Source organism: Alosa alosa, chromosome 7, assembly GCF_017589495.1.
Source record: "Alosa alosa isolate M-15738 ecotype Scorff River chromosome 7, AALO_Geno_1.1, whole genome shotgun sequence".
Taxonomy (NCBI): domain Eukaryota; kingdom Metazoa; phylum Chordata; class Actinopteri; order Clupeiformes; family Clupeidae; genus Alosa; species Alosa alosa.
The window spans coordinates 946526-971644 of NC_063195.1; the positions used below are offsets into that span (position 1 = coordinate 946526).

The 25119-nt window shown below is 41.0% G+C and overlaps 1 protein-coding gene across 2 annotated transcripts in view; it reads left to right on the forward strand.

The window, feature by feature from the left end:
- The first annotated feature begins 21835 nt into the window (after positions 1 to 21835).
- syngr3b (synaptogyrin 3b) overlaps positions 21836 to 25119 on the forward strand; it is a 12832-nt gene continuing 9548 nt past the window's right edge. The window contains exons 1-2 of one of the 2 annotated variants that reach the window (XM_048248186.1): positions 21836 to 22027; positions 24580 to 24814. In XM_048248186.1, coding sequence (XP_048104143.1) covers positions 21923 to 22027; positions 24580 to 24814 — 340 coding nt within the window. In that variant the 5' untranslated portion in view covers positions 21836 to 21922. The remainder of the gene's footprint in view (positions 22028 to 24579; positions 24815 to 25119) is intronic. The other variant, XM_048248185.1, reaches the window with a different exon arrangement.

A 25119-nucleotide genomic window follows, 5' to 3' on the forward strand; every position in this document is an offset into this window, starting at 1 on the left:
GGAATGCGTTTCAATCGGCATATCATGTGCTTCATGTAAATAAATTATAGAATACTTCAAGACTCACCAGTTCCATTACACAAAGGCAAAGACAATTCTTCATATTCTTGTCCACTTTCCAAATCACAGTGAGTGCAGCTAGTATGTCATAGTGACCTGGATCTCATAGTTTATAACAGTAGGCTATAGTGAGAACCGGATAAATTTGCAATCTCCTCTAATCTCATATTTGTTGACTTCACGATTTCCTTTTATACATGTCTATTTAAAACAAGAAATCAATCATCATTAACAATGACAAGCCAGCTGGAACCTACTAGTTTTCTCTCCCTCTCGTGCGTGCTTTCTCTCCCTCTCGTGCGTGCGTTCTCAAATAAATGCAGTAGGCTAGCATAAGTTCAAGTTGGATCTTAATGGAGAGGACTCGAAAAGTATCATCTTTATGTAACATACTGTTGGTGCATTTTGACATGAAACGTTCTCTAACAAAAGTGCAAATCAGTTTGCATTAAAGCTACTAGTGATTGGCTAAATGTTGGTCCTTCCTCTGTCTCTTGGTGCCCTACACACAGTGCGTGCTTGGCGTGTGGGGGTAGCGGCAACACTGCTCTGGCAGCTTGTCTCCGCTATTTTTTTTTTTTTTTTTAGTCGCTGTGGGAAGCGTCTCTGGGGTGACTGGTCCACGATCAGGAAATTTAGTTTTGATTGAGACATGTCAAGTCATCACAAGTCAAAGAGGCAAAGTCCGAGTCAAGTCTCGAGTGAATAGTATTCAAGTCCAAGTCGAAGTCGCAAGTCATGCGAATTTTATAAAGTCAAGTCTGAAGTCATTAAAATCATGACTCGAGTCTGACTCGAGTCCAAGTCATGTGACTCGAGTCCACATGTCTGGTACAGACTACAGACGTGTTAATACCATCATCCATAGGCTGTCCAATGCAAGCCTCACAATTAATCTAGCAAAATGTGAGTTTGGAAAAGCTACAGTCACCTACTTGGGGCGGATAGTTGGCAGGGGACATGTTTTGCCAGTAATGGCCAAGGTGGCCGCTATTCAAGAATTCCCTGTGCCTTACGATCGGCGTGCGCTACGCCGATTCTTAGGAATGGTAGGCTACTATCGCAGTTTTTGTAAGAATTTTTCGACTGTGGTTTGCCCCCTCACTAACCTGAAATTGAGCCCTAAAGCTAAATTTGACTGGACGGAGTCCTGTAATCAAGCATTTGAAAACGTTAAAGCTATCTTGCTGACTGCTCCCGTGCTGGCCACGCCAGACTTTACCAAAACGTTCCAGCTTGCTGTGGACGCCAGCAACGTAGGCGCGGGTGCCGTACTTTTGCAATCGGGTGCAGACCACATAGACCATCCCATGTGTTTCTTCTCTAGGAAATTTAATGCTGCCCAGCGAAAGTACTCCACTATCGAGCAAGAGTCTTTGGCTTTAGTCCTGGCTATTCAACACTTCGAAGTGTATTTAGGTTCAACAGTACATCCAGTTAAGGTCTATACTGACCATGATCCACTCAAATTTCTCAGTCGCATGTACAATTCGAACCGTAGGTTAATGCCCTGGAGTCTATTGCTTCAACCGTTTAACCTCCAAATTGTGCATGTCCGGGGCAGAGACAATATTATCGCTGATGCGTTGTCTAGAGTGTGTCCTTATTCATTGGAAAGGGCCTATATATCTAGGTTAAAGAAGAAAAAACAATATAGATTATTTGGTTTGAGATTTATTTTATTGGTCTTACTAATTGAACGTAATTCTGTAGCAATACTAGGTATTGCGTAGTTGTGATTTTTTTTTTTGCCTGTGATTGGTTCATGGATGCCAAACAGTCAATTTCTGTGTAGTTCTAATTTATAATTTCTAGATATGCCTTGAACAGAGTAATGATTATTGGTAGCTGGAACTCTGTTGTCTGGGTTGGCCCGAGCAGTGGGCTGTACACAGAATTCCTGAGAATATATGAATAAAAATGTGTTCTTGTTGTTCAATGTTATGGCGACAAGTCACCATTTTGGGGTGGGGGTGTTGCGTCCCCCAGCTCTTGTGTTTGCTCCTACATGTGTTTGGCGACCCCTGTTGGGTGCAGTGTCTTCCCCTGTACTTAATTGCAGGTGAGCCACACCTGAGCGAGGCCTACCTGCGCTATAAAAGGACTCTAGGACCGCTCCTGAGGGGGCGCACACAGAGAATGAAATCCGAGCCTGCTGTCTCATTGACTTCCGTCCACCCGGCAGTAGAAAGCGTTCCGCTATCATAGTTGCTAGTTATTGTTAACCTACTTATTATTTTGATACCCAATCTGTTAAATAAACATACCCCTATTTTTGATACGAGCTGATCTGTGTGCATCTCCCCTTTATGTTAAGGGTGGTGTCCGACTGCCCGTAACAGCTAACATTAGAATACTGTTTGGATGTCGAATTTAGCATGCTTAGCCTACTTACAGCTGCTTGTCAATTTCGTTGAAGGGCTCATTTTATTGACTCTGACACTGAATATTTGCAAAATCCCGATGTAAATGGAGAAGTGTTTTCCAAAATTCAAAAGGAGAAGTACATGAACCTTTATTTTAACTATGTAGAAAACGTTATGAATTGCATCCACACATCAGCAGCCTTTCAACTGTCTTACAATTGCAAGGGTTTCGTCAAACGACAGGCAGGCACTCAATTAGACCTACCCAGAGGAAAGAAAATGTTAAAATGAGAGCTCCTCTCTTTCTCAGTTGTTTCTCCTAGACAATAATGAGATCACAGTGATATAAAAATGAGATTATTGCTTTTGTCTCCCGCTTCTCAGGTTTGTCTCTGGAGCAAAAGAGTTAAGTTATCTCAGTGTAGACTCCCTTTAATCTACAAATGAGATCTCATCAATATTTTAAACAATGCTCAGTGTTGTCTAATTTATACATCTCATATTTTACTCAGGCTGATCCACCAGAGAGCTCTCTCTGTAAACTCATGCAATTCTCATTTCAGATCTTTTTTGGTAAATCTCAGATTAGGCTCCATCAGTTCTGTAAAAGAGATCTCTTCACAAGCTTGAACCGTTCTCATTCTAGTTATCTCAGTTTAGTCCTTTTTTGATTTACAAAAGAGATCTCAGCAAAGGCTTATACAATACTCAGATTTGCACAATTTAGGCTATATCTCATATTTTACTCAGGCTTATCCATCAGAGAGCTCTCTAAGTGAACTAATGTAATGCTCATCCAGACCTATTTGTTTTATAAATAGTCTGATCTGTAAGAGCTCTAGCTGTTGTACAACAATTCTTAAATGATTTTCATTGGCTTATTTGTTTTAATTGCACATAGTTCACATTTGCAAACAGTAGGCCTAACCATGTGATGTGACCACCACACATAGATAGAGATAGATAGATAGATACTTTATTGATCCCCAGGGGAAATTCAAGGTCTCAGCAGCATACATACAACACAAACACATTCTTTAACAGCAGAAGAGTAATTAAAGTATATAATATAAAAACACAACTAAGCAGTAAGGACAGTAGAAGATAAAGGATATGCTAAATATACTAAAATACAAATTATACAAACACTTAATACAATATAAAAAAATATACTAAAATACAAATAACAAAATTACAAATTATACTAACACTTAATCTAAATCAATTCTAAAAACAGTATCCACATAGTGGTGATTAATAAATAAGAGGCGCTTGCAATGACTGAGGCAGGGACTGAGCCTGTGATTCTCTGTGCATAGTAAGGTATGGTAAGGTGCTCTGTGTGAATGAGTGTCATGGTGGTAGTGCAATGGTGATAGTGGTCATGGTGATAGTGCAAATGAGTAAGTCAACAGTGCAACAATGCAGAAATAAAGTAAAGTAAAGTCTATATATCTATATATTTAACTATTTAAGAAAATGTATAAGTGTGGCCACAGTTCGGCTGTGGCATGGAGGGGTTATGCAAATGTGCTAATATAGCACGCAAACAGTGAGGCATAAAGACAGTGGTACAAGACTATGCAGACTATGCAGGCTATGCTCTGACAGACCTCTGAAGTTCGCCTACAAAAAAGCTACCATCTATGCCAGGGGTGGCCAACCAGTCCAGCATGAAGAGCCAAAAAAAATTTCAACACAAGAGCCGCAAAGATATCTGACACACATCACAAATTCCCCATCACTGAATGACTTATTAGCATGAGAAATGCTCCGATGTAACAACTGATAAAATGCCAATGTGACCGTCAAATGTTCCGTTGAGTGTCTGCTTCTCTGACTGACGTCTATGTACCCTACCTTTACCTTGTACTTGGAAAGGTCAGTGCCTTTGGGAAATGTTCAGGTTTAAAGCTTTATGCATCAGTTAAGTCTGGTATACCAAGTGCCAAACTAACGTGTTAAACATGTTTTTTAACTGTGTTATTTTGGTTATGTTGACATATCAACCAGAAGGGTTATGCTAGCCTACAAAAAAGATTAATCCTCCCTTTGAATGTCCGTGTTCCTCTTTCTATTTAGCCTACTCTTAGCATCAGGGTTTTCCTGATTGCAACAGTAGCATTACACCTGGCTAAAGAAACAAACGTTTCTGCTTCTTTATGGGCTAGATCCATAACGTGACAGTAAACTTATTTTAATTTAAACATTGCAGCCTAACTATTGCCAGTACTATCAACTTATGAAAAGCATTTTCATTTACTAGAAAAATAGGCTATTTCAAAGAATAAAAACTATGAATCAAGGAGAAGTGAGAACATCAGTTGAGCAGCCTTGAGCCATACGAGGAGGAGGCAAAGAGCCCATATAAAAATCACCTGTTAAATTCAGCGCAGGCCAGGGAGACGACGAATTGGGACATGCAGACGTTTTCCTGAACGCACTTTTGTCTTCAACCTTCGAGTAGATATTATAATGTTACGTGAAGGCGGCACAATTAGATTTTTGCTACCCCAGAGCTAACTTGCGACTTGTTAGCAAGTTAGAGAAATCAAGTTAGACTCCAGAGGTCTATGATGGTCGGACGTGACAAACTCGCGTGCAGAAGACTCCTAGCTGCTACCAGAAAATGCAGTCTAGATTTGGCGCCCAGTGAAACCAAGTGAAACGTTGTGTGGGTATGAAGTATTGTGCCACCACGAAAACCCAGAGAAGGTACATTAACATTTTGGTAATTTGCTAACGTTCTTGCATATTTTTAGACTCAATTTATCATTGAACAACCTGACGAAGCAGCACATAAAGTTAGCTAGCTAGTTAATGTTAGCTACTTGTAAGTTACATCACTGGCTGTGCCGCTTGTATATAAAGCTAACGTTAGACAATTTAACGTTGCTAGCTTACTTTGCCTTATACAGCTTTAGTCTGTATGTTTTGAATGGTGTTAAGCCATGCTGTAGCCAAAATGCGGAATTTTAAAATGTCTTTGGGATGTCAGTCAAGATGGCCAAGCTAACGTTATTGCCACTGGTTTTAAACTGGTTCCAGCTCAATGCCACTGAAAAGAGGCTGGCAGCTTCTTAAAAATTGGAAGACTACGCTAGACCATCAGATCAAATTGCTGAACAAACAGCGTACCAAAATGGTAAGTATATTTTCCCCACAATATGTTCTCACTTTTTGTTTAACCTGCTATAAATTACAGCATATTGTAACAGGAATGAAAGGGCATTCTTGTAACCCAGGTAAACTAGGAAGTAGCGTTGCTGCGGTCGAGGAATCGAGAGCTTGAAGGATTACGGTAAGCGAATTTACGTCATTTCCTTTGTAGTGTCAGAGTGGCTGCTTTCACGCTAGCTCGCTCCTGTTTTTCTTTCCACGTAATCCACTTAATTAGGTTTTATTTACGTAAAAACTCCACTCTTAACCACTCGTGTAGCCAATTCACTTGTCTAATATAATTCACTTGTCTAATCTATCTTAAGGACGATGGCAGGGTCCTCTGCTGCCCCTGCCTCTCCTATTTCCGATTCTCTCCGTTGCCCGGCGTGTCACATGCTAGCTAACTCTTCAGCCTCCTTTAGTGGACATGCTACTTGTAAAAAATGCAGACTAATAGCTAACTTGGAGGCGAGGACAGGTGAACTAGAGAATCGCATCCACACACTGGATCAGATTAGCAAACAGCTAGTGGCAGAACCCTTGGTAAATTGTGTGGATGCACCAGCCGACTGCACAGTTAGCGCAACCATGACAGCCCCCTTGCAGCAAGGGGATAGTCCTTGGGTGACTGTTAGGGGAGCCAGACCCAAGCGAAAGCAGCCCGTTGGGCCTGTTTCGCCTGGATCTAAATCCAAACGAAGGAAGCCCACTGCTAACCACCAACCTATTCATGTTTCTAATAGATTCTCCCCCTTAGCTAGAGAAACCGAGAAACCTGCTACTCTGGTCATTGGCGCTTCTACTATACGAAACGTGATGCTAGCGACTCCATCGGCCATAGTAAAATCGATATCTGGGGCCAGAGCTAACGACATCGAATCAAATTTGAAAGTGCTGGCTAAAGCTAATCGTAAAATACTCAAAAATAGTCATCCACACTGGTACTAATGATGTCCGATTGCGTCAATCGGAGATCACCATACAAAACTTTATCTCCGTGTGCAGGTTCGCGCAACAGATGTCTGACTCTGTAACTTTCTCTGGACCCATACCCATTAAAAGAGGTGATGAAATGCTCAGCAGAATTTCGGACCTCAACCGATGGCTGTCAAAGTGGTGTGCCAATAACAATGTGGGCTTCATAGATAACTTTAGCTCCTTCTGGGGGAAACCTGGACTGTTGAAAAGAGACGGTATCCATCCCACATGGGAGGGTACTGCCCTCCTTTCAAGGAACATAGACCGTCACTTAACCGAGGCTAGTTCTGGCTTAACCAGAGATCCAGGAAGCAGAGATAAGGTCTTACACAGATCTCTGCTGTCCTAACAGTCACCCAGGTATACAGGGCATACAAGGCCAAATAGAGAGGGTGTCTGTACCAAGACTGTCAACTCTTACTCGACCCACTAGGGGAATTATTAGTAGCAATCTTATTACGATAAAAACTTCTCCGGTGAAGCAAATTCCTCCAAAAACGCAACTTACACTTGCTTTACTTAATATTCGATCACTGTCAAGTAAAACTGCCTTGGTTAATGAAATTATTACTGACAATCATATAGATGTTATGTGTCTTACTGAAACCTGGCTTAAACCAGATGAATACCTTCCATTAAATGAGTCTACACCTCCCTCCCATTTGAATTATCATGTACCACGCCACACTGGCAGGGGAGGTGGAGTAGCTACAATCTATCAATCTAGTCTTCTCACATCTCCCAAGCTCACACACAAGTTTAAATCTTTTGAAGTTCTAGTCCTCAATTTTTTACCACCAGACTGGAAAACTGATCAGCCTGTAACTGTGGTCACATTGTACAGACCCCCTGGCCCCTACACTGAATTCTTAGAGGAATTTTCTGATTTCCTTTCCACTTTAACTATCCAAACAGAAAAAATACTTATATTGGGTGATTTTAATATTCATATGGATAATGTGCACGATTGTCTCACAATTGCATTTCAATCCCTAATTGACCATGTCGGGTTCTGCCAAAATGTTAATTCACCCCACTTAACCGACATAACCATACTATTGATCTAGTCTTGTCATACGGCATAAACATAGAGCAGTTAACAATCTTGCCACAACACCCGACCTTAACTGACCACCATCTAATTACTTTTACAATGACATTACAACATGCAGTACCTAATTTAGCTGAACACTACAGCCGCGGCGTATCTGAAAAAACTAATGCAGACTTTCTAGAAAAGATTTCACTTACGCTTGCCCCATTCCAGACTCATGTGGTAGCCTATCAGAAGCCCCATTCCAGACTCATGTGGTAGCCTATCAGAAGCCCCATTCCAGACTCATGTGGTAGCCTATCAGAAGCCCCATCCCTTAATCCAGCCCATCCCGGACTCATGTGGTAGCCTATCAGAAGCCCCATCCCAGACTCATGTGGTAGCCTATCAGAAGCCCCATCCCTTAATCCAGCCCATCCCGGACTCATGTGGTAGCCTATCAGAAGCCCCTTCCCTTAATCCAGCCCATCCCGGACTCATGTGGTAGGCCTATCAGAAGCCCCATCCCTTAATCCAGCCCATCCCGGACTCATGTGGTAGCCTATCAGAAGCCCCATCCCTTAATCCAGCCCATCCGGACTAATCCAGGCCCTTTCCTTAATCCACTCTGAGGTCGACTTGTTAACTGATAATGTGATGAACTCATTACGCTCAACCCTTGATTCAGTAGCACCACTCAAAAAGAGAATGAGAAAACAAGTAAGGCGTGCTCCATGGTATACCACACAGACAAAAACACTCAAACAAACAGCGCGTAAACTTGAACAAAAATGGCGTACCACTAAATTGGAAGTTTTTCGGCAAGCATGGAAAGATAGCCTTATCACCTACAAAAAAGCACTCAACGAGGCTAAGTCAACCTACTATTCCTCGCTGATCGAAGAAAACAAAAACGATACAAAATTTCTCTTTACCACAATCTCCCGCCTGACGAAGAGCCACACTGAAGTAACCGAATCTATCCCTATTTGCCTAAACAGTAATGACTTCATGAATTTTTTCAATGACAAAATTGAAACAATTAGAGATAAGATTAATATCCAGTCAGTCTCACCAAATATTCATACTCCATTGTTGAACGGTAGCGAAAACATAATTGACTCACAGATGAGACGAACAACGTTGAATTCATTTACACCTATTGACATATTAGACCTCACTTCCACAATCTCTTCATCAAAATCTACAACTAGTCTACTAGATCCTATTCCTACTCATCTTCTGAAGACTGCTCTCCCTTTCTTGGACAATGCCATGTACCACAGTCGTTTAAGTTATCTGTCATTAAGCCATCCCTCAAAAAGCCTACCCTTGACCCTAACAACCTGGCCAACTATAGGCCTATATCTAATCTCTTTTTTGTCAAAATACTAGAAAAAATAGTGTCGAAACAAATTGGTACCTTCTTGCATATGAATAAAATCCAAGAATTATATCAGTCTGGTTTCAGAGCTCACCACAGTACTGAATCAGCCTTAGTTAAAGTTTTTAATGACCTCCTCATCGCTGCCGATAATGGACATATATCAATATTGGTCCTCCTGGACCTCAGTGCTGCCTTTGACACCATAGACCACAACATACTACTCCACAGGCTTGAACATTCGATAGGCATTAAAGACTCAGCACTCGCTTGGTTTAGATCATACCTTTCTAACCGCAGACAATTTGTACAGGTTCACAATGAACCATCTACCCAGACTATGGTAAAATATGGGGTGCCTCAAGGCTCAGTACTAGGGCCCCTGTTATTTTCTCTCTATATGCTTCCTCTAGGCTCAGAAATTAGGAAACATGGCATTAAATTTCATTCTTATGCAGACGATACACAACTATACCTTTCCATAAAACCTGACGAATTGATTCCGTTAGCCAAACTTGACACATGTATACGAGACATAAAGACATGGATGACGAACAATTTCCTGCTTTTGAACTCCGATAAAACAGAAGTCATGGTTTTAGGTCCTAAAAAGATGAGGGATATCCTATCCTCATCACAAGCTACATTTACTGATCTCCGACTATCCTCATCCACATGTGTTAAAAATCTAGGAGTTACAATTGACCAAGACCTATCACTAAGTAATCACATAAAACAGATTACCAACGCTTCATTTTATCATTTAAGGAACATTTCAAAGATAATGAAGTCTTTATCCCTACCAGACGCTGAGAAATTAATCCATGCTTTTGTCACCTCAAGGATTGATTATTGCAATGCTCTATCGCTGGCTGCAATAACACCTGTCTAAAGAGCTTACAGCTTATACAAAATGCAGCTGCTCGCGACACTCACTAGAACTAAAAATATGAACATATTTCCCCTATCCTGGCATCTCTACACTGGCTGCCTGTTAGAAGTCGCATTGACTTCAAAATATTACTTCTAACATACAAAGCCATTAATGGCCAGGCACCAGAATATATTAAAGATCTCCTAGTCCCATATAACCCACCCAGACCGCTACGATCACAGAATACTGGCCTTCTTGTAATTCCAAGAATCTCAAAAACTACAGTAGGAGGCAGAGCTTTCAGCTATCGCGCACCCCTCCTCTGAAATAATCTTCCTACCTCAATTCGACTAGCAGACACCCTCCCTATTTTTAAGTCTAGACTTAAAACATACCTCTTTACTGCCTCCCATAGTTAGGTATGGTGCGTGGAAATTCACCCACCTCAGGGTTTTTTGGAATGGACCACCCTGCTGAGTCCTCGTGTGACTGGCACCCCAGTCGCGCATGCGATGGTGGTCACTGACCATACCTGCGCTGGTGTCGACTACCCCTCACCATGCCTTAGTTATGCTGCTATAGCATAGTGCTGTCATGGACTTTTCATGTGTCACGCCGTACAACCCCCCCTCTCCTCTCCCCCTTCTCTCTCTCTCTCAACTCTTCCTCTCTTGCCTATTCCCACCATGGTATACTGTAACAATATATAGTACTACTGATTACTTATTGACATTAACCATTCTGATTTTTAGTAATACTAACCCACTCTACATCTCTCTTTCTTTCCCTTACTGTACCTCACTTGTGAGGTATATCATCACCAGTCATCAACCATCCATGTGTTGGCCCTCCTCTCACCCATCTCACCTGAAGTCCCATCCCCGATTGCCCTATTACTGTCCCCCTATCTGGACTCCTGGCCCGTACAGCCTAGCGACCCACCACCAGCCTATGGCAACTCTGCCCGGATTACTGGCCCGTCTGCCAACCCACCACATGCCCCTCGACAACTCCCTTTCCCTGGACAATTCCAACGCTGGACTATTGAACTTTCTGTCACTAAATCAGGAATAATAAATTACCATAACGGATACGTAATCATCCCACCTCTTGTAACTTTCAGCTCAAGTGCTTTTAACACCATGTCTTATTCTCTACACCCGACTATCATATGCATTTGTCATGTATACAGACCTTACTGTCCTGTACTGACCCTAGGCAGATGGGTCAGGCCCTTGAGTCGTGGATCTGCTCGAGGTTTCTTCCTATAAATATTTCCAATTCTAGGGAGTTTTTCCCCCCTGTTACCCTGGTTACCCATGGGCCTCTCTCTCTCTCTCTCGCCCCTGTTACCCTGTTACCCATGGGCCTCTCTCTCTCTCTCTCGCCCTGTTACCCTGTTACCCATGGGCCTCTCTCTCTCTCTCTCTCCCCTGTTACCCTGTTACCCATGGGCCTCTCTCTCTCTCTCTCTCTCGCCCCTGTTACCCATGGGCCTCTCTCTCTCTCTCTAGCCCTGTTGTTACCCATGGGCCTCTCTCTCCTCTCTCTCTCTCTAAGCCCCTGTTTGGGCCTCTCTCTCTCTCTCGCCCCTGTTACCCATGGGCCTCTCTCTCTCTCTCGCCCCTGTTACCCGGTTACCCATGGGCCTCTCTTGCTTTTCTTTTCTTCCTTTCTTCCCTTCTTTCTCTGATTGCCTACATTCTGTAAAGCGCCATGATACATGTGTTATGTTTTGGCATCTATAAGCACAATAAATTAAGTTAAATTAAATTAAATAGGCAAGTCAGCATCTGCAGTCATGAATAACTTACCAGTCAACATTTATTTTGCCATTAATAGAATCTGTAGCATGCAAATCAAACCAGCTATTAGCCTAACTGAAATAAAACCATGATATATCTAGGTATGGTGAAGGGTAAGTGATGTGGGGCTATCTATCTATCTTTTAATTACAAGGCCAAGGGAACTTTATCAGGATGCATAGTCCATTCAATAACTGGCCTTTAAAAATAAAAATCTGCTTGCCTCTATGGGATTTTAACATAGGGGGTTCCTTACTTATGCCTCCTGTATTTTAAGGAATAACATTTATAATTTTTTTATTTTTTAATTGAGGCATTAAGATCAATTTCCAACAGATGATTTATTGTATTCCTCTTTTAGTAATTTCAGCCTGGTTGTTGATGGTTTTATAAAGACACCCCTACACCAATAAATAGTTCATGTAGACTGTCACACAATGGTAAGTGGAACATTGGCCACAGCTTGTAACAACTTCATTTTTTACCATTCTTTGCGTAGGGATGTGTACACAAGGATGTGTAACCTTGTGTAACTTTGTGTAACTTGGGAATTACAACAGAAAGGAACACGTTTCAGCTAATCAAAATCAATGACTGAAAGTGTCAGTTTCAGAGCTATTATTACCACACTGATAGATTGATTTTGCTTTTTATTTGCAGCCTACGTTATGCACTGTGGAACGCTCTGCGGATGGACAGCTGTGGAATCACAAAGGTCAAGAAGGCTTTTGTTACGAGGGCTGGAGGTTCCAAAACATCCATAAACCTGGGGTCATTTTCTCTTATTTTAAATTATTTCCAATTGTGGTGAGTATTATTGGTGGGCTTTTTTATAAAGTGTAGGCCTCTATTGCACTAAAATTATTCAGCCTTTATACAGTTAACGTCAAACTGTGTAGCTACGAAAGCTACAAAATCACATTGTCATAGAAATGATAGAGGCGAAATTTCCACTAGGTTTTATGAAGATATTTTACAGATGGGCTGAACATACATCAAAAGTAAAAAAAAAGACATGGCCAAAATGATTAACTCACCAACAATATTTGTTGTATGGTGTATACCAGGGATCACCAAATGGTGGACCGCGATCCGAGTCCGGACCGTGACGTGATCCTATCCGGACCCAGACCATAATAGCCTAATTTAGATTTTCACGTAAGATTTCAAAGCTGCGCTAAATGTTTCGTTGGTTAGGATAACAGCATTTACTTCAGCAGCTTCAGGAACCATCATTTCGCTTGCTGCTACTCAGCCAGTGAAATCTGTGAATTCTGATAAAGTCGAGTCAGTGAGTAAAGTAGCCTACTATGGGGAAGAGACTGATAGCCTGAAACGAAGCGAGGAGAGAGGAGACGGGACGAGAAACAATCAGATGGATATCTAAGTTAACGATAAGTAAGTTATTTTCAAATCATCGATTGCTCAAAGAGGAGGAAGCTAGACAGCGAGAACAGAGCTTTATATAACGATACGGGGGCAATACCATGCAAAACTGTCACGTCCGTAACGCCAACTAGGCTAAATATGGATGTGACAGTTTTGCGCAGAATTGCCCTGGACCTCTTCTATTCTGAGACAGGTGATTTTTAAAAGCGCTAATTTGAAGCACCTCTACTAGACAAAGCATATTGAGCAAGCATAGGGTAGGCTAGGCCCATTCAACAGTGAACTGAGACCACAGAATATTTTACGATTTAAGAAGACAATATGATTGATCCACCACAATCTAATTAAGCCGACATGCATTCACTGCCCAACAACGTGATGTTCCTGGGTTTCCAGGATTTCGGGTCAACATAAAAAAAACTAAAAAAATTAAATTAAACTTGCTGATTAATGGTTCAAGGAACCAGCCTTGTCTCAGCTCAAATTTTATTTTAAGCTCACGTTAAGATCTTTAAAATAGCCAAGGCTACTCAGTTTTTCTCCCCAATCACTCTTATCTTGCCTTATTTCTCCTCATTTCGAATGTTGCCTTTTAGGCTACTTATTTTATTTCACATTAAACATTAGGCCTAGACCTACAATCTTCTTGAATTTCCCCTTGGGGATCAATAAAGTATCTATCTATCTATCTATCTACAACTAGGCTCCATCCATCCATCCTAATATTATATATACACAGTGGCGATTCTAGACATTTTTAACAAGGGTGGCACTAGTGAGGCACTGATTCAAGGGTGGCATGAGGCAAAACATCCAGATAAACAGAAACAGGCTCAAGTGTATACTGTATTTTCTGTATTTTTTTTTGTTCTTGACAATTGTCAGTGTCTCTTGAGTGATCAGAGCTAAATTTTTTGGGCTAATTTAGATGTAATATTGAGTCATTGTCTTTGATTTACCGGATCACCTAAAGCACTCCTACTTGTTTACAAATCACTTAAAGGACAAATCCGGTATGAATTGATCCATAGCTCTTGTTGGAAATCACTGCTGTTCATAGGAAAAAGAAAATGTGGCACAGCCAATTCTGAGTTATGGACAGGGAAGTATAGCCCAGAGCCGTATAGAAGTACTTGGTATTCCTGACCTAATGCAGGGTAGCCGCGGGGTCTTAAAAGTCTTTAAACGGTCTTAAATGTCATGTTCCTTAATTAAGGTCTGAAAAAGTCTTAAATTACGTTGCCGAAGTCTTAATGTTTTAAACGAAGGTCTGAAATGTTAATTATACTAGCCTGCAAGCTGGAGAAATGGGGGAAAAAACAACAACAATGTGAAAATTCAACAGGGGGTTGCGTAACATCAGAGAGTCTAATTTAGTGTTGCACGGTGCAGCGATACTACAAAAGTGTCGCAATAGCTATTAGCAGTTGTCACAATACCTAATTTTATTAGTATCAATACTTTAAAGAATGACCGTGTTCTTGTTCGTGTGCACAAGGCATGCTTCTACTGCCTCCTCCCCAAGCCTGTGGCTGTGTGTCTTTTCTCCTCACACACATATGCGCAGCTGTCGTGCCATAAACAGCAAGACATGGCTGCTAGTTTAGCTTAAGTGATTCTCTGGTAACACATAATAATAGGCTAATATCAAGTTGATTTGCTCACCTGCACCTCTCAATTTTGTGTTGCTAACCTACCTAAGCTATTAGATGTACGTAGGTCTACTATTGGGTTTAATGTCATTTAGAAATAGACAGCGCAAACTTTTACATCTGGAGAGAGCTCCTTGCTAACTAATTCTGCTAGCTCAGGTCATGTGTGTCATTCGTCATTAGTGCTAAAATCATTATTGAACATGATCCCTTCTATGAACTTGATAGTTTTTTATTTACATTTATTTTATCTAATGACAGACAACAATGAATTGCATCCCACATATCCTTATACATTATGTGCAACTATTATTCACTAGCCTAAAAACCGTGAGACTGAAGGCTACAGTAATTACTCACGATTATTTCTTAAAGTGACAAGCACTCAATTACACCTAGGCCTACACACCACATTAAAATTTGCCTAGGTGTAATAGTTTAAAAATAATTATTAATTATTAAGTATTCAAATGACTAAATATGTTTAGCAATTAAGCAGATTAATAGTATTTATGCAGATTAAAAAATACTATACATTAACTGTACACTTTTATATGAATTGAAGGTATATGAAATAGAAACATATGAAATAAGCCATAATTTTCTGTGTGTGTGGAAAGAGTCAAGCAGAATCTAGGATGCCCACTGGTGTGAATGATAACACTATATTCAATATTACTGATGATGTCAAGGTGGTCTGGGCCCCCAAATCAAATACATTTTTTAAGAATTATCGAAGAAGTATCGAAATCGCTATTCTTGATGTGGTATCGTATCGAAACAATAATTTTGGTATCGTGGCAACTACACTAGTCTAATTTCTTAGGATATGCGCAAACACTACTTTGGGTTTTCGCACCGCCAGCAATGAATCAACATAATCAGTCGAAAGGAGAGGACAGCACATCATGGGGAAGTGTTGTTTTAATTGTCATTATGGATTTGATCTGGTGTTTTACAACCACATAATGGGTGTGATGTAGGTCTTAATTTTCATGTAAGTGGTCTTAAAAGTCTTATTTGGGGTGGTCAAACCTGGGGAAACCCTGTAATGGAAAGAAGATACAAGGCTTTTTTGCCATATTGAGTCAGCTTTTACTTTCTTGTCCATAACTTGTCTAGGTTATGACACATTTTATTGTTCTTTGTCCTTTGGACAGTGCCTGGTGAGCTCGAACAACAAGGCTTTGAATCAGTTTACACCAGATTTGCCCTTCAATGAGACTGTGTGACATGTTCCAGCAATACTCATCACTTAAACCTCACTGATCACAGGATAAATGTTCCTGTTGAAACCCACTATCAGAACTAAACAAGGCAACGCCTGCATTTAGTTGTTATGCATTCTGACTATGGAGCCAGCTCCCAGATGATGAAAAAAAAAAATTGCCCAAATTACTTTTTTTTTTGACATCAGGACTCTGAACTAAACTATTTTCAGATGCCCATTTTTTTTTTTTTTACACTGAATAGGCTTAGTCCAACCAAAAACAAGGTTTTGCCTAGCGGTAAGCTGGATAGGGTTAATCCTAGCCTGACAATACAGTTTACTCACTAGATGAGGTGAGGGAATTCAACAAACTTGTTTAAGCATGACAAATATATCAATACAATCTGTTTTTCAATTGGGCAACATATAGCAAATGTGAGTGGTAGCTATATCCCCATTCTGTGTTTAAGTGATTAATAAGGTGTGTCTGATCTTTTGTGCTGTATCAAAATTCCCACAGTTATGAAAGCAGCAGAGGTCAAACAAATGTCTTACTTTGTATTTTTTGAGTGGCTCACAAACTAACAATGTTCTATTTTCTGCTCTTCTCTCCCTCCTCCCTTTGGTTGGTTCCACCACCAGGATAAAAGACGCAGATTGACCAGCCCACGCTTTCATCCACCATTGTACACAGTATGGCACGCTTTGGCACAAGTTCAGTTTGTTTATGTTATTGTTTATTAGTTCATTTATCCATGTTGTATGATTTATAGATAGTCTTAAATTGTCATTGTGCAGTTGGTCCATACAATGCAATTTGCTTGTGCAGCTTTTAAAAATAATACTCACATACACACTCACACACAAAAAATAAATAAGAATACACATTATAAAAAGAACATATCAAGGCATTAACATGGTTCCATTGCTTGAAGTCCATTTTAAAGTGCATCTGTGCAAGCTCCTATTGCTTAAAGTCCATTTTTAAAAGTACAACTGTTTTGCTTTTGTTTTATAAAATAAAAGTTTGAAATGCTTTGGAGTGCCCTATTTTTTGACCCTCAAACTGATATCTCAATTGTAACTCCTACTTCTCAACAGTTTCTCATTGCAATGTCTCCTCATTTGCTCTATTATTTCTCCTAAGGAGAAACAAGTTGTAAGTGAGACTACACTCAAACCTATAAGAGATCTCCTGTATTTCTCCTAAGGAGAAACAAGTTGTAAGTGAGACTACACTCAAACATATAAGAGGTCTCCCGTATTTCTCCTGCTTCTCAAACTAATATCTCTTATGTGACTCCTACTTGTCTTATTGCTATGTGTCTCATCTTTTGCTTGTTTTATTTCTCCTAAGGCAAAATTAGGAGAAATAATTGTGACAAAAGTAATACTTAAATGATCCTTAAAAGAGAATCACCATTTTTATAATTTGTATTTTAGTATATTTAGTATTTAGTATATATTTATCTTCTACTGTCCTTATTGCTTATTTGTGTTTTTATATTATATACTTTTAATTTTACTTTTTAATTTACTTTTTCTGCTGTTAGTGAATGTGTGTGTGATGTCTGTATGCTACTGAGACCTTGAATTTCCCCTGTGGATCAATAAAGTATCTATCTATCTATCTATCTATCTATCTCTGTCTAAAAGCCCTATGTGTGTACATGTGTGTGAGTCTGTGTGTGTGTGAGAGAGAGAGTATGTGTGTGTGTGTGTGTGTGTGTGTGTGTGTGTGTGTGAGTCTGTGTGTGTGTGTGAGAGAGAGTATGTGTGTGTGTGTGTGTGTGTGTGTGTGTGAGTGAGTCTGTGTGGGTAAGTCTGTTAGTGTGTGTGTGTTACGAGACCAGACTGACTGACTCAAAAGAAAACCAAGCTGACTCCCGACTGTAAACAAAAGACAATAAGGATTTGTGAGTCTTCTCGGGTCTGCTTCACTCCCTGGGCCTGTTTCTAATAACGTGCAATAACCCGCCACCAAACACCACCCGCTCAGATAAACATAAATAAAGTACAAGTGCTTTACAACTAGCCTGTATACGTGAGTATATCAACTTCAAATCTTAACAAACGTATATTGCAAACAAAGGAAAAATTGAGAGAAAAAGGAGAGAGCTCCTTGCTAACTAATTCTGCTAGCTCAGGTCATGTGTGTCATTCGTCATTAGTGCTAAAATCATTATTGAACATGATCCCTTCTATGAACTTGATAGTTTTTTATTTACATTTATTTTATCTAATGACAGACAACAATGAATTGCATCCCACATATCCTTATACATTATGTGCAACTATTATTCACTAGCCTAAAACCGTGAGACTGAAGGCTACAGTAATTACTCACGTATTTCTTAAAGTGACAAGCACTCAATTACACCTAGGCCTACACACCACATTAAAATTTGCCTAGGTGTAATAGTTTAAAAATAATTATTAATTATTAAGTATTCAAATGACTAAATATGTTTAGCAATTAAGCAGATTAATAGTATTTATGCAGATTAAAAAATACTATACATTAACTGTACACTTTATATGAATTCGAAGGTATATGAAATAGAAACATATGAAATAAGCCATAATTTTCTGTGTGTGTGGAAAGAGTCAAGCAGAATCTAGGATGCCCACTGGTGTGAATGATAACACTATATTCAATATTACTGATGATGTCAAGGTGGTCTGGGCCCCCAAATCAAATACATTTTTTAAGAATTATTGAAGAATAAACAAAGGAAAAATGGCGATAGCAGAGGACGACGCAGTGCGACGCAGCCAGCAGTTCCGCTCCGAGAGAGGCGAGAGCGAGGAACGAAAAGATAGCCCTCCTTCTAGGACGCGGCCGTCTTATATAGGCCCTGCCCCGCCCAAGCAATCGCCCCTTTTCGGGATGACCTAGATAGGGAGACAGAGAGACAAGACAACCCACGCCCCACAGCGCAAACAGGCAACACAATATTAATGCTACAGGAGCATCTGCATAACAGTGTGTGAGAGAGAGAGGGGGCAATTTGCATGCATGCGTGTTTGCTTTGTGTATGTGTAGTTCACTCATGGGCAAAGTTAAAACAAAGGACCTTTTAAACCTTTAATCTCTTTGTCTCTGTATTTTAAATGTCTCATATTTTAGATATTTGAGACTAATGAAGAATTGCTGTAAATGAAAATACAGTAGTTAATATTACTACATAAATTGCAGTAGTTCATGTTGATACTGTAGTTAGTTGTTACAGCAATCCCTGTGGGTAGCCTACTGTGATTTGTTGTAGTACGCATAAAACATACTGTATTAATTACAGCACAAATAACACTACTGCTGTTAGTTATTACAGCAATCCCTGTGGGGACTGTGATTAGGCTATACATATAATTTAATCATTTTGGCCAACGATCGGCCCAAAGGAAGGACAATCAGCGGCCAACTGATTACATTTCCATATTGACACTCGACTGATCCAATAACAGCTCACGTCAGGCCCACCCCTCGCATTTTGGCTCAGAGCCAGGATTCTGTGAGTGCATCAAAAGTTAATTGAAGTTGCCTACACAAAATACCGTGGTAAAGTTGGTTTTAAAATGGACCCCCAAATCACCATGTGGGCACATGATGATCCTAATGGGATTTATACCAGATAAAGATACATATTTGTTCTTTCGTTTAATGAAATAAGTGAGTTTTTGAATAAAAGAAGCTTTATGTACTATGTACGGCAGTTAGCTGAGTGCAGCAGATTTGTTTTGACATGGGTAGGTCAAAAGGTCAAGCCGCACAATAGATTTATAGCATTTTTTAATAGTAAAAAATTTATATAAAATCAATGAGTGAGTTTTTGAAAAAAAGAAGCTTTGTGTACTATGTAGGGCAATTAGCTGAGTGCAGCAGGTGTGTTTTGACATGGGTAGGTCACAAGGGGAAGCCGCATAATAGATTTGAAGCATTTAAAGCATTTTTTTTACATTAAAAAATATTTAGAAAATCAAAGTGTGGGCTTTTGGGAAAAAGAAGCTTTCTGTACTATATAGAACAGTAATCTGAGTTCACCAGATGTGTTTTGACATGGGTAGGTCAAAAGGGCAAGCCGCATAATAGATTTGAAACATTTAACATTAAAAAAATTGTATAAAATCAAAGAGTAGGTTTTAGGGAAAAAGAAGTTTTGTGTACTAGAAAGGGCAATTAGCCGAGTTCAGGAGATGTGTTTTAGTATGGGTAAGTCAAAAGGTGAAGCCACATAATAGATTGAAATCTGTTATCAGCATAAAAATTTCATAAAATCAAAACATGGGTTTTTTGACAAAAGAAGCTTTGTGTAATATAGGCAGGCATTGTTTAGACATATTAAAGTTGGTTTGACACAAACTCGACCCTCGTAGTCAGTGCTAAATAGATTTTTCGAATGTGTCGAATATCCAACGTCCAATATAAAACCAACTTTACCACGGTCACAAAATTGCGGCGGATGCTGGTAGTGTAGTGCAAAAGTAACACCAATGTAGAAGCTTCAAAAATACAATATTGCAAATAGGCTAGCATATGTCAGCAACATGTTGAAGTTCGTTGAGTTTGAACGAGGATGTAGGCTAAGCAAGCATACAGAGGGACAGTGAGCAGGTGGTGGAGATTTGCGGCTACATGATAAGAACTCAGTGGTGGAGCAGCTAGGCTATGTGTGACATGCCATGCTGACGATGATGATTATGATGACTTGCGATAATGTAATGATGTGGTTATGATAACGTAAGGCCGTGCTGTGATTATAATAACAAACAGCGCAACTTAAATGTTCTAAATGAACGATTTGCAACCCCGGACAGCAAAAGAGTGTCAAATTGTTGGTCAGATTGATCAGTTTCCGTCAGACGCCGAGAAACATCGATGGCATGAGTGGTGGTTGGTCTCTCAAAGTAGAGCGTCGAAAGGGTTCTATCTTGGAAGAGTTATCATGGTAAAGATGGGCTAAAAGACTTTAGACTGACGGAAATGTAGGCTACAAAACATCAAGTCATATTCATGCACAAGCCAACTAATATACAGTAACCTATACGATAGGCTACTGGAAGACATTAAAGATAATTAGTTAATGTAGCTATAATGTTACAAAATGTACCAGCAATGTAGTATAGCCTACAACATATTCCCAGCAACAGCCCTGTTTATTTTGTGTTGTTTCAGTTGTCCTACAGTGATTAACGTCTACGACTAGCCTGGGTGTTCCCATGCTGCCTTGCGCGCGATTAGATTCACTCTGCTAAGGCAGCCTGGAGACCATGGAGCAAATTTTCGCCTGAGATAGGGAACCAATCACAGAACAGGGGGGAAAGCAAGACGATGATGAGCTATGCACAGACGCATTTGATAGACATCCGTGGCACCCAATAAACGGATCTGGGCATTTTTTTCAAATACGAGAAAATGAACGTTTGGTTCCCAGACCACGTCTCATTGAGAAGTGGTGGCGCTAGCCAGGCTAGTCTACGACAGTTTCAGTAACTGTTTGGTGCAGCAATTCAGTAACTGTTTGGTGCTGCTGTCAGTCGAGCATTGTATAGTTTAATGTAGCCTATTGAATAATTTGAAATGATACTTTGAATTCAAGCAGAAACTCTTCTTTAATAATTGCTTGTATAGCCTAGGCTATTTGAATATGGAGATCATGTACTCCATGGCTACCCCTGATCAGTCAGAGTGATAGCCAATGAGGCCTATCACTCTCAGTGCTCATGCCAGGGCCGATTTTTGGTCCCAGTCCGCCCCTGGCTATACTAGTCTTTTCTCTTAATGCTCTCTCTCATACATGTCTGTCTGTCTGTGTGTGTGTGTGTGCGTGTGTGTGTTCACTGTGTGTCTGTAAGTGGATGGAGCGGCTCTTTAAACTCATCGAATGCCACCGTGCACGCGCAGTGCTCGTGCCTCGTGCCCACCTCTCTCTCTCTCTCTCTCTCTAAGATTGTGACGCGGGCCGCTCGCGATAAACAGCTGCCTCTCAGATTTCGGGCAGTCTCGAGGACATGGATGCTAAGGCGGGCTCGTTCGGCGCTGGCCGGGCTGGCGCGGCTTTCGACCCGGTATCCTTCATCCGCGAGCCACGGACCATCCTACGCGTGTTGTCTTGGGTAAGTAGCCTGTGTCGTCTGGCCGCGAGAAAGCCCAGTGAGCGCGCGGGTGGGGTGCGGGAGGCACGGCCGCCTTAGGCCGAGGTGTAGCGAGGATGGGGCTGTGGCGCTCGCTTCGGGGTGTGGAGCCGGTTATTTTCGAAGCTGGGGAGCACGGAGACGCACTCCTGGCATGAGTTAGCGAAATTAATCAGGGTTACAAAACGCGACATTAAACCGTGAGGTTTAGCCTACCACCCGCAGATTTTGGTAGAGGCTGTCGAGTGACGGCAATCTTAGGGTGATGATTCATTAGATGATTTGTTTGATCCTCAATATTCTCAGTGTTAACGTAACTTAGGCTACACTAGACAATATCGCGGTAACGTTGCTTAGTAAGTGCATCTCTTGATGTTGATGTGCTGTTTATTTATCGCGGAAATGTATTTCCGCTGCATCATTTGGCACGTGTCTGTCCCATGATGGAACATTTCGCCCATTCGCTACGTAACACCTCTGCGCGAGGGGGAGACGCACTAAAATAGCAGCTCGCGCTGATGCTCTAATCACCACAGGAGCCAAAAGCCTAGAGGACCTACTGTATAAGACACACACACACACAGGGGTGCCATCACTTGTGTGAAAGTAGTATTACCACATTTCTGTCCAAGCCCAATGTGTTGTGTTTAATATATCGGATTACATTGTAACACTACAATCTGTAGGTAGGCCTACCCAGTCAGTAAGGTAAATGATTGCTGTTTAGGTGTCCAGGTGAAGAAACGCTTTAGCTGCTTTTACAGTTGGCTGCATACAGTATGTTCCCATCACATGACTGTGAACTGACAGGTGTAAATGACTTGTTAACAGGATAAAAAATACAAGTTGCATAAATGTCATTAAATGTACAAGAAAATTGACAGTAAGTGACAATTTGAAAGTGTACAGACATGAATATAAAATCTGAGAAGTAATTTGACAGCCAGCCAAGAAAGTAGACTTTAACAAATGCCTTCCTGCCACATTTGACCACTGACAAGTTAAGGGCTGCTCTATAGGCAAGTTCATACTTGATAGAAGTTCAGATTACAGTGTACAGATTTGAAAAAGATTTAATAAATTCACTTTCATAAATGTGCACTGGGTTAGTTCATGTTAAGACCATGTAGTGTGTGTGTGGTTAGTGAGTGGTGCATATATATTTTGTAATGACATCCTTTAGAAAGAGAAAAAGTCATTAATAAATCATTAGGAGAGTGAGTGCTCTCTCTGTGTGTGTGAGAGATAGACATTCTGATTCAGAACGATTCAGAGAAAGACACATCCTGTGTGTGTGTGTGTGTGTGTGTGTGTGTAAAGACACATCATTGTCATCATTGTTCATTTTCTCTTTTTTGTATGATTTATTTGTGGGATTTTGAGTATAACAGATACATATATTACACCTCATCCATGAAGTGAAATTAATACAAAGATTAATTTTGTGAAACAAGGTACTAACAATGAAACAGTTTACCTTCAACTCCCACCCTCCCTTACAGAAAAGTATCATCAAGGTCATTTTCATAAAACAACATTCTTCACATGGATAAGAACTCTTCATAAATCTGGACCTGTAGCATTTAGTTCTTAAGAACTCTTTCATAAGCCTGGACCTGTAAACATCGTGCCCTGTAAATGTCTTTTAGGGACGGTAGTTGTGTGTGTGTGTGTGTGTGTGTGTGATGTAGACATAGAGCCCTGTACATGTCTTCTAGGGACGGTAGTTGTGTGTGTATGTGATGCCCGGTGCAGTTTTAATTACTCTGTAGTGCAGTTAGCAAACCCCACCAGAGCATCGCTGAGAGTCCTCAGAAAATAGCCACTGTTGTGCCTTCTTGACAAGAGAGGTGATGTGTCCATGTCAGGTCAGGTCCAAGAACTTCAAGTCAGTGACTCTCTCCTTTGAGTACAAAAATAGCAGTTCAGTCAGGACCACTTTGTTAGTATTTGTATAATGTTTCATTTGGCGGTATGGCTCTGTTCTGGGAGCCCCCTGCCCTTCCACGTGCAAACATGCAAACATGGAGAGCCTACTGTAGGCAAAGAGAGCAGCAAGATAAACCCCCCATGGGGTACAGACCAGACATCAATGTCAACAATAAGACATTAATAAGTCGGCTGTATGAGGAGTAGGCAGGCTACAGCAGCACACACACACACTGTTACGTAGATGCTTGACACTAGCATTGTGCATTGCGTTGCCTGTTTGTGCTGTGGCGCGTGTGCTGTCTTGTTTCTCTGTCCCCCTCTCTGGGTCCCGAGATTGGGCCGATTGCGGGGCTGGGCAGGGCGCCCGTCCTAGGCCCCTTTTCGTTCCTCGCTCTCGCCTCTTTCAGCTGCGTCATCGGCTCGTCTTGCCATTTTTCCGTTGTTAGGGTTGTTGCCGTCTTCACCTTCATTTCTACAGCGGTGGTGTTTGGTGGCGGGTTTTTGCACTTTTATAGTTAAAGGCTCAGTGAGCGTAGAAGACCCGGGAAGACTCACCAGATCCCATTGTGTTTTGGGTACCGTGTGTGTGTGTGTACTTGCAGGTGTTCTCCATGGTAGTGTTTGCGTCCATCATCAACGAGGGCTATGTTAACTGGGGGAGTGAGCGCCTGCACTGCATCTTCAACAAGAACTACGACGCCTGTAACTATGGCGTCTCCATAGCAATGGTTGCCTTCCTGGCCAGCGTGGTGTTGCTGGTGCTCGACGTCTACTTCCCCCAGATCAGCAGTGTACGCGACCGACGCAGGATAGTGCTGCTGGAGCTAGCCTTCTCAGGTACACACACATGCGCACACACACACACAACACACACTCTCACACACACCACACACACCACACATGCACGCACACATACACACATGGATTTGATTCAGTTCACTGAGTCACATGGATTTGATTCAGTTCACGGTTCTGTTTTTGTGAAACAACATTTGAACTGTTCAGAGCATTTCGACCAAACAAAAAAACTTGGAAAGTGGTACTTTGGTTCGGACCGAGCTGGAACCAAAAAATAGTTGTTTTTTTCCTGTGAAGTGGAGTGTCATTCTACTGTTCAGAGGGGAGACGGCTAAAAGCAGGAG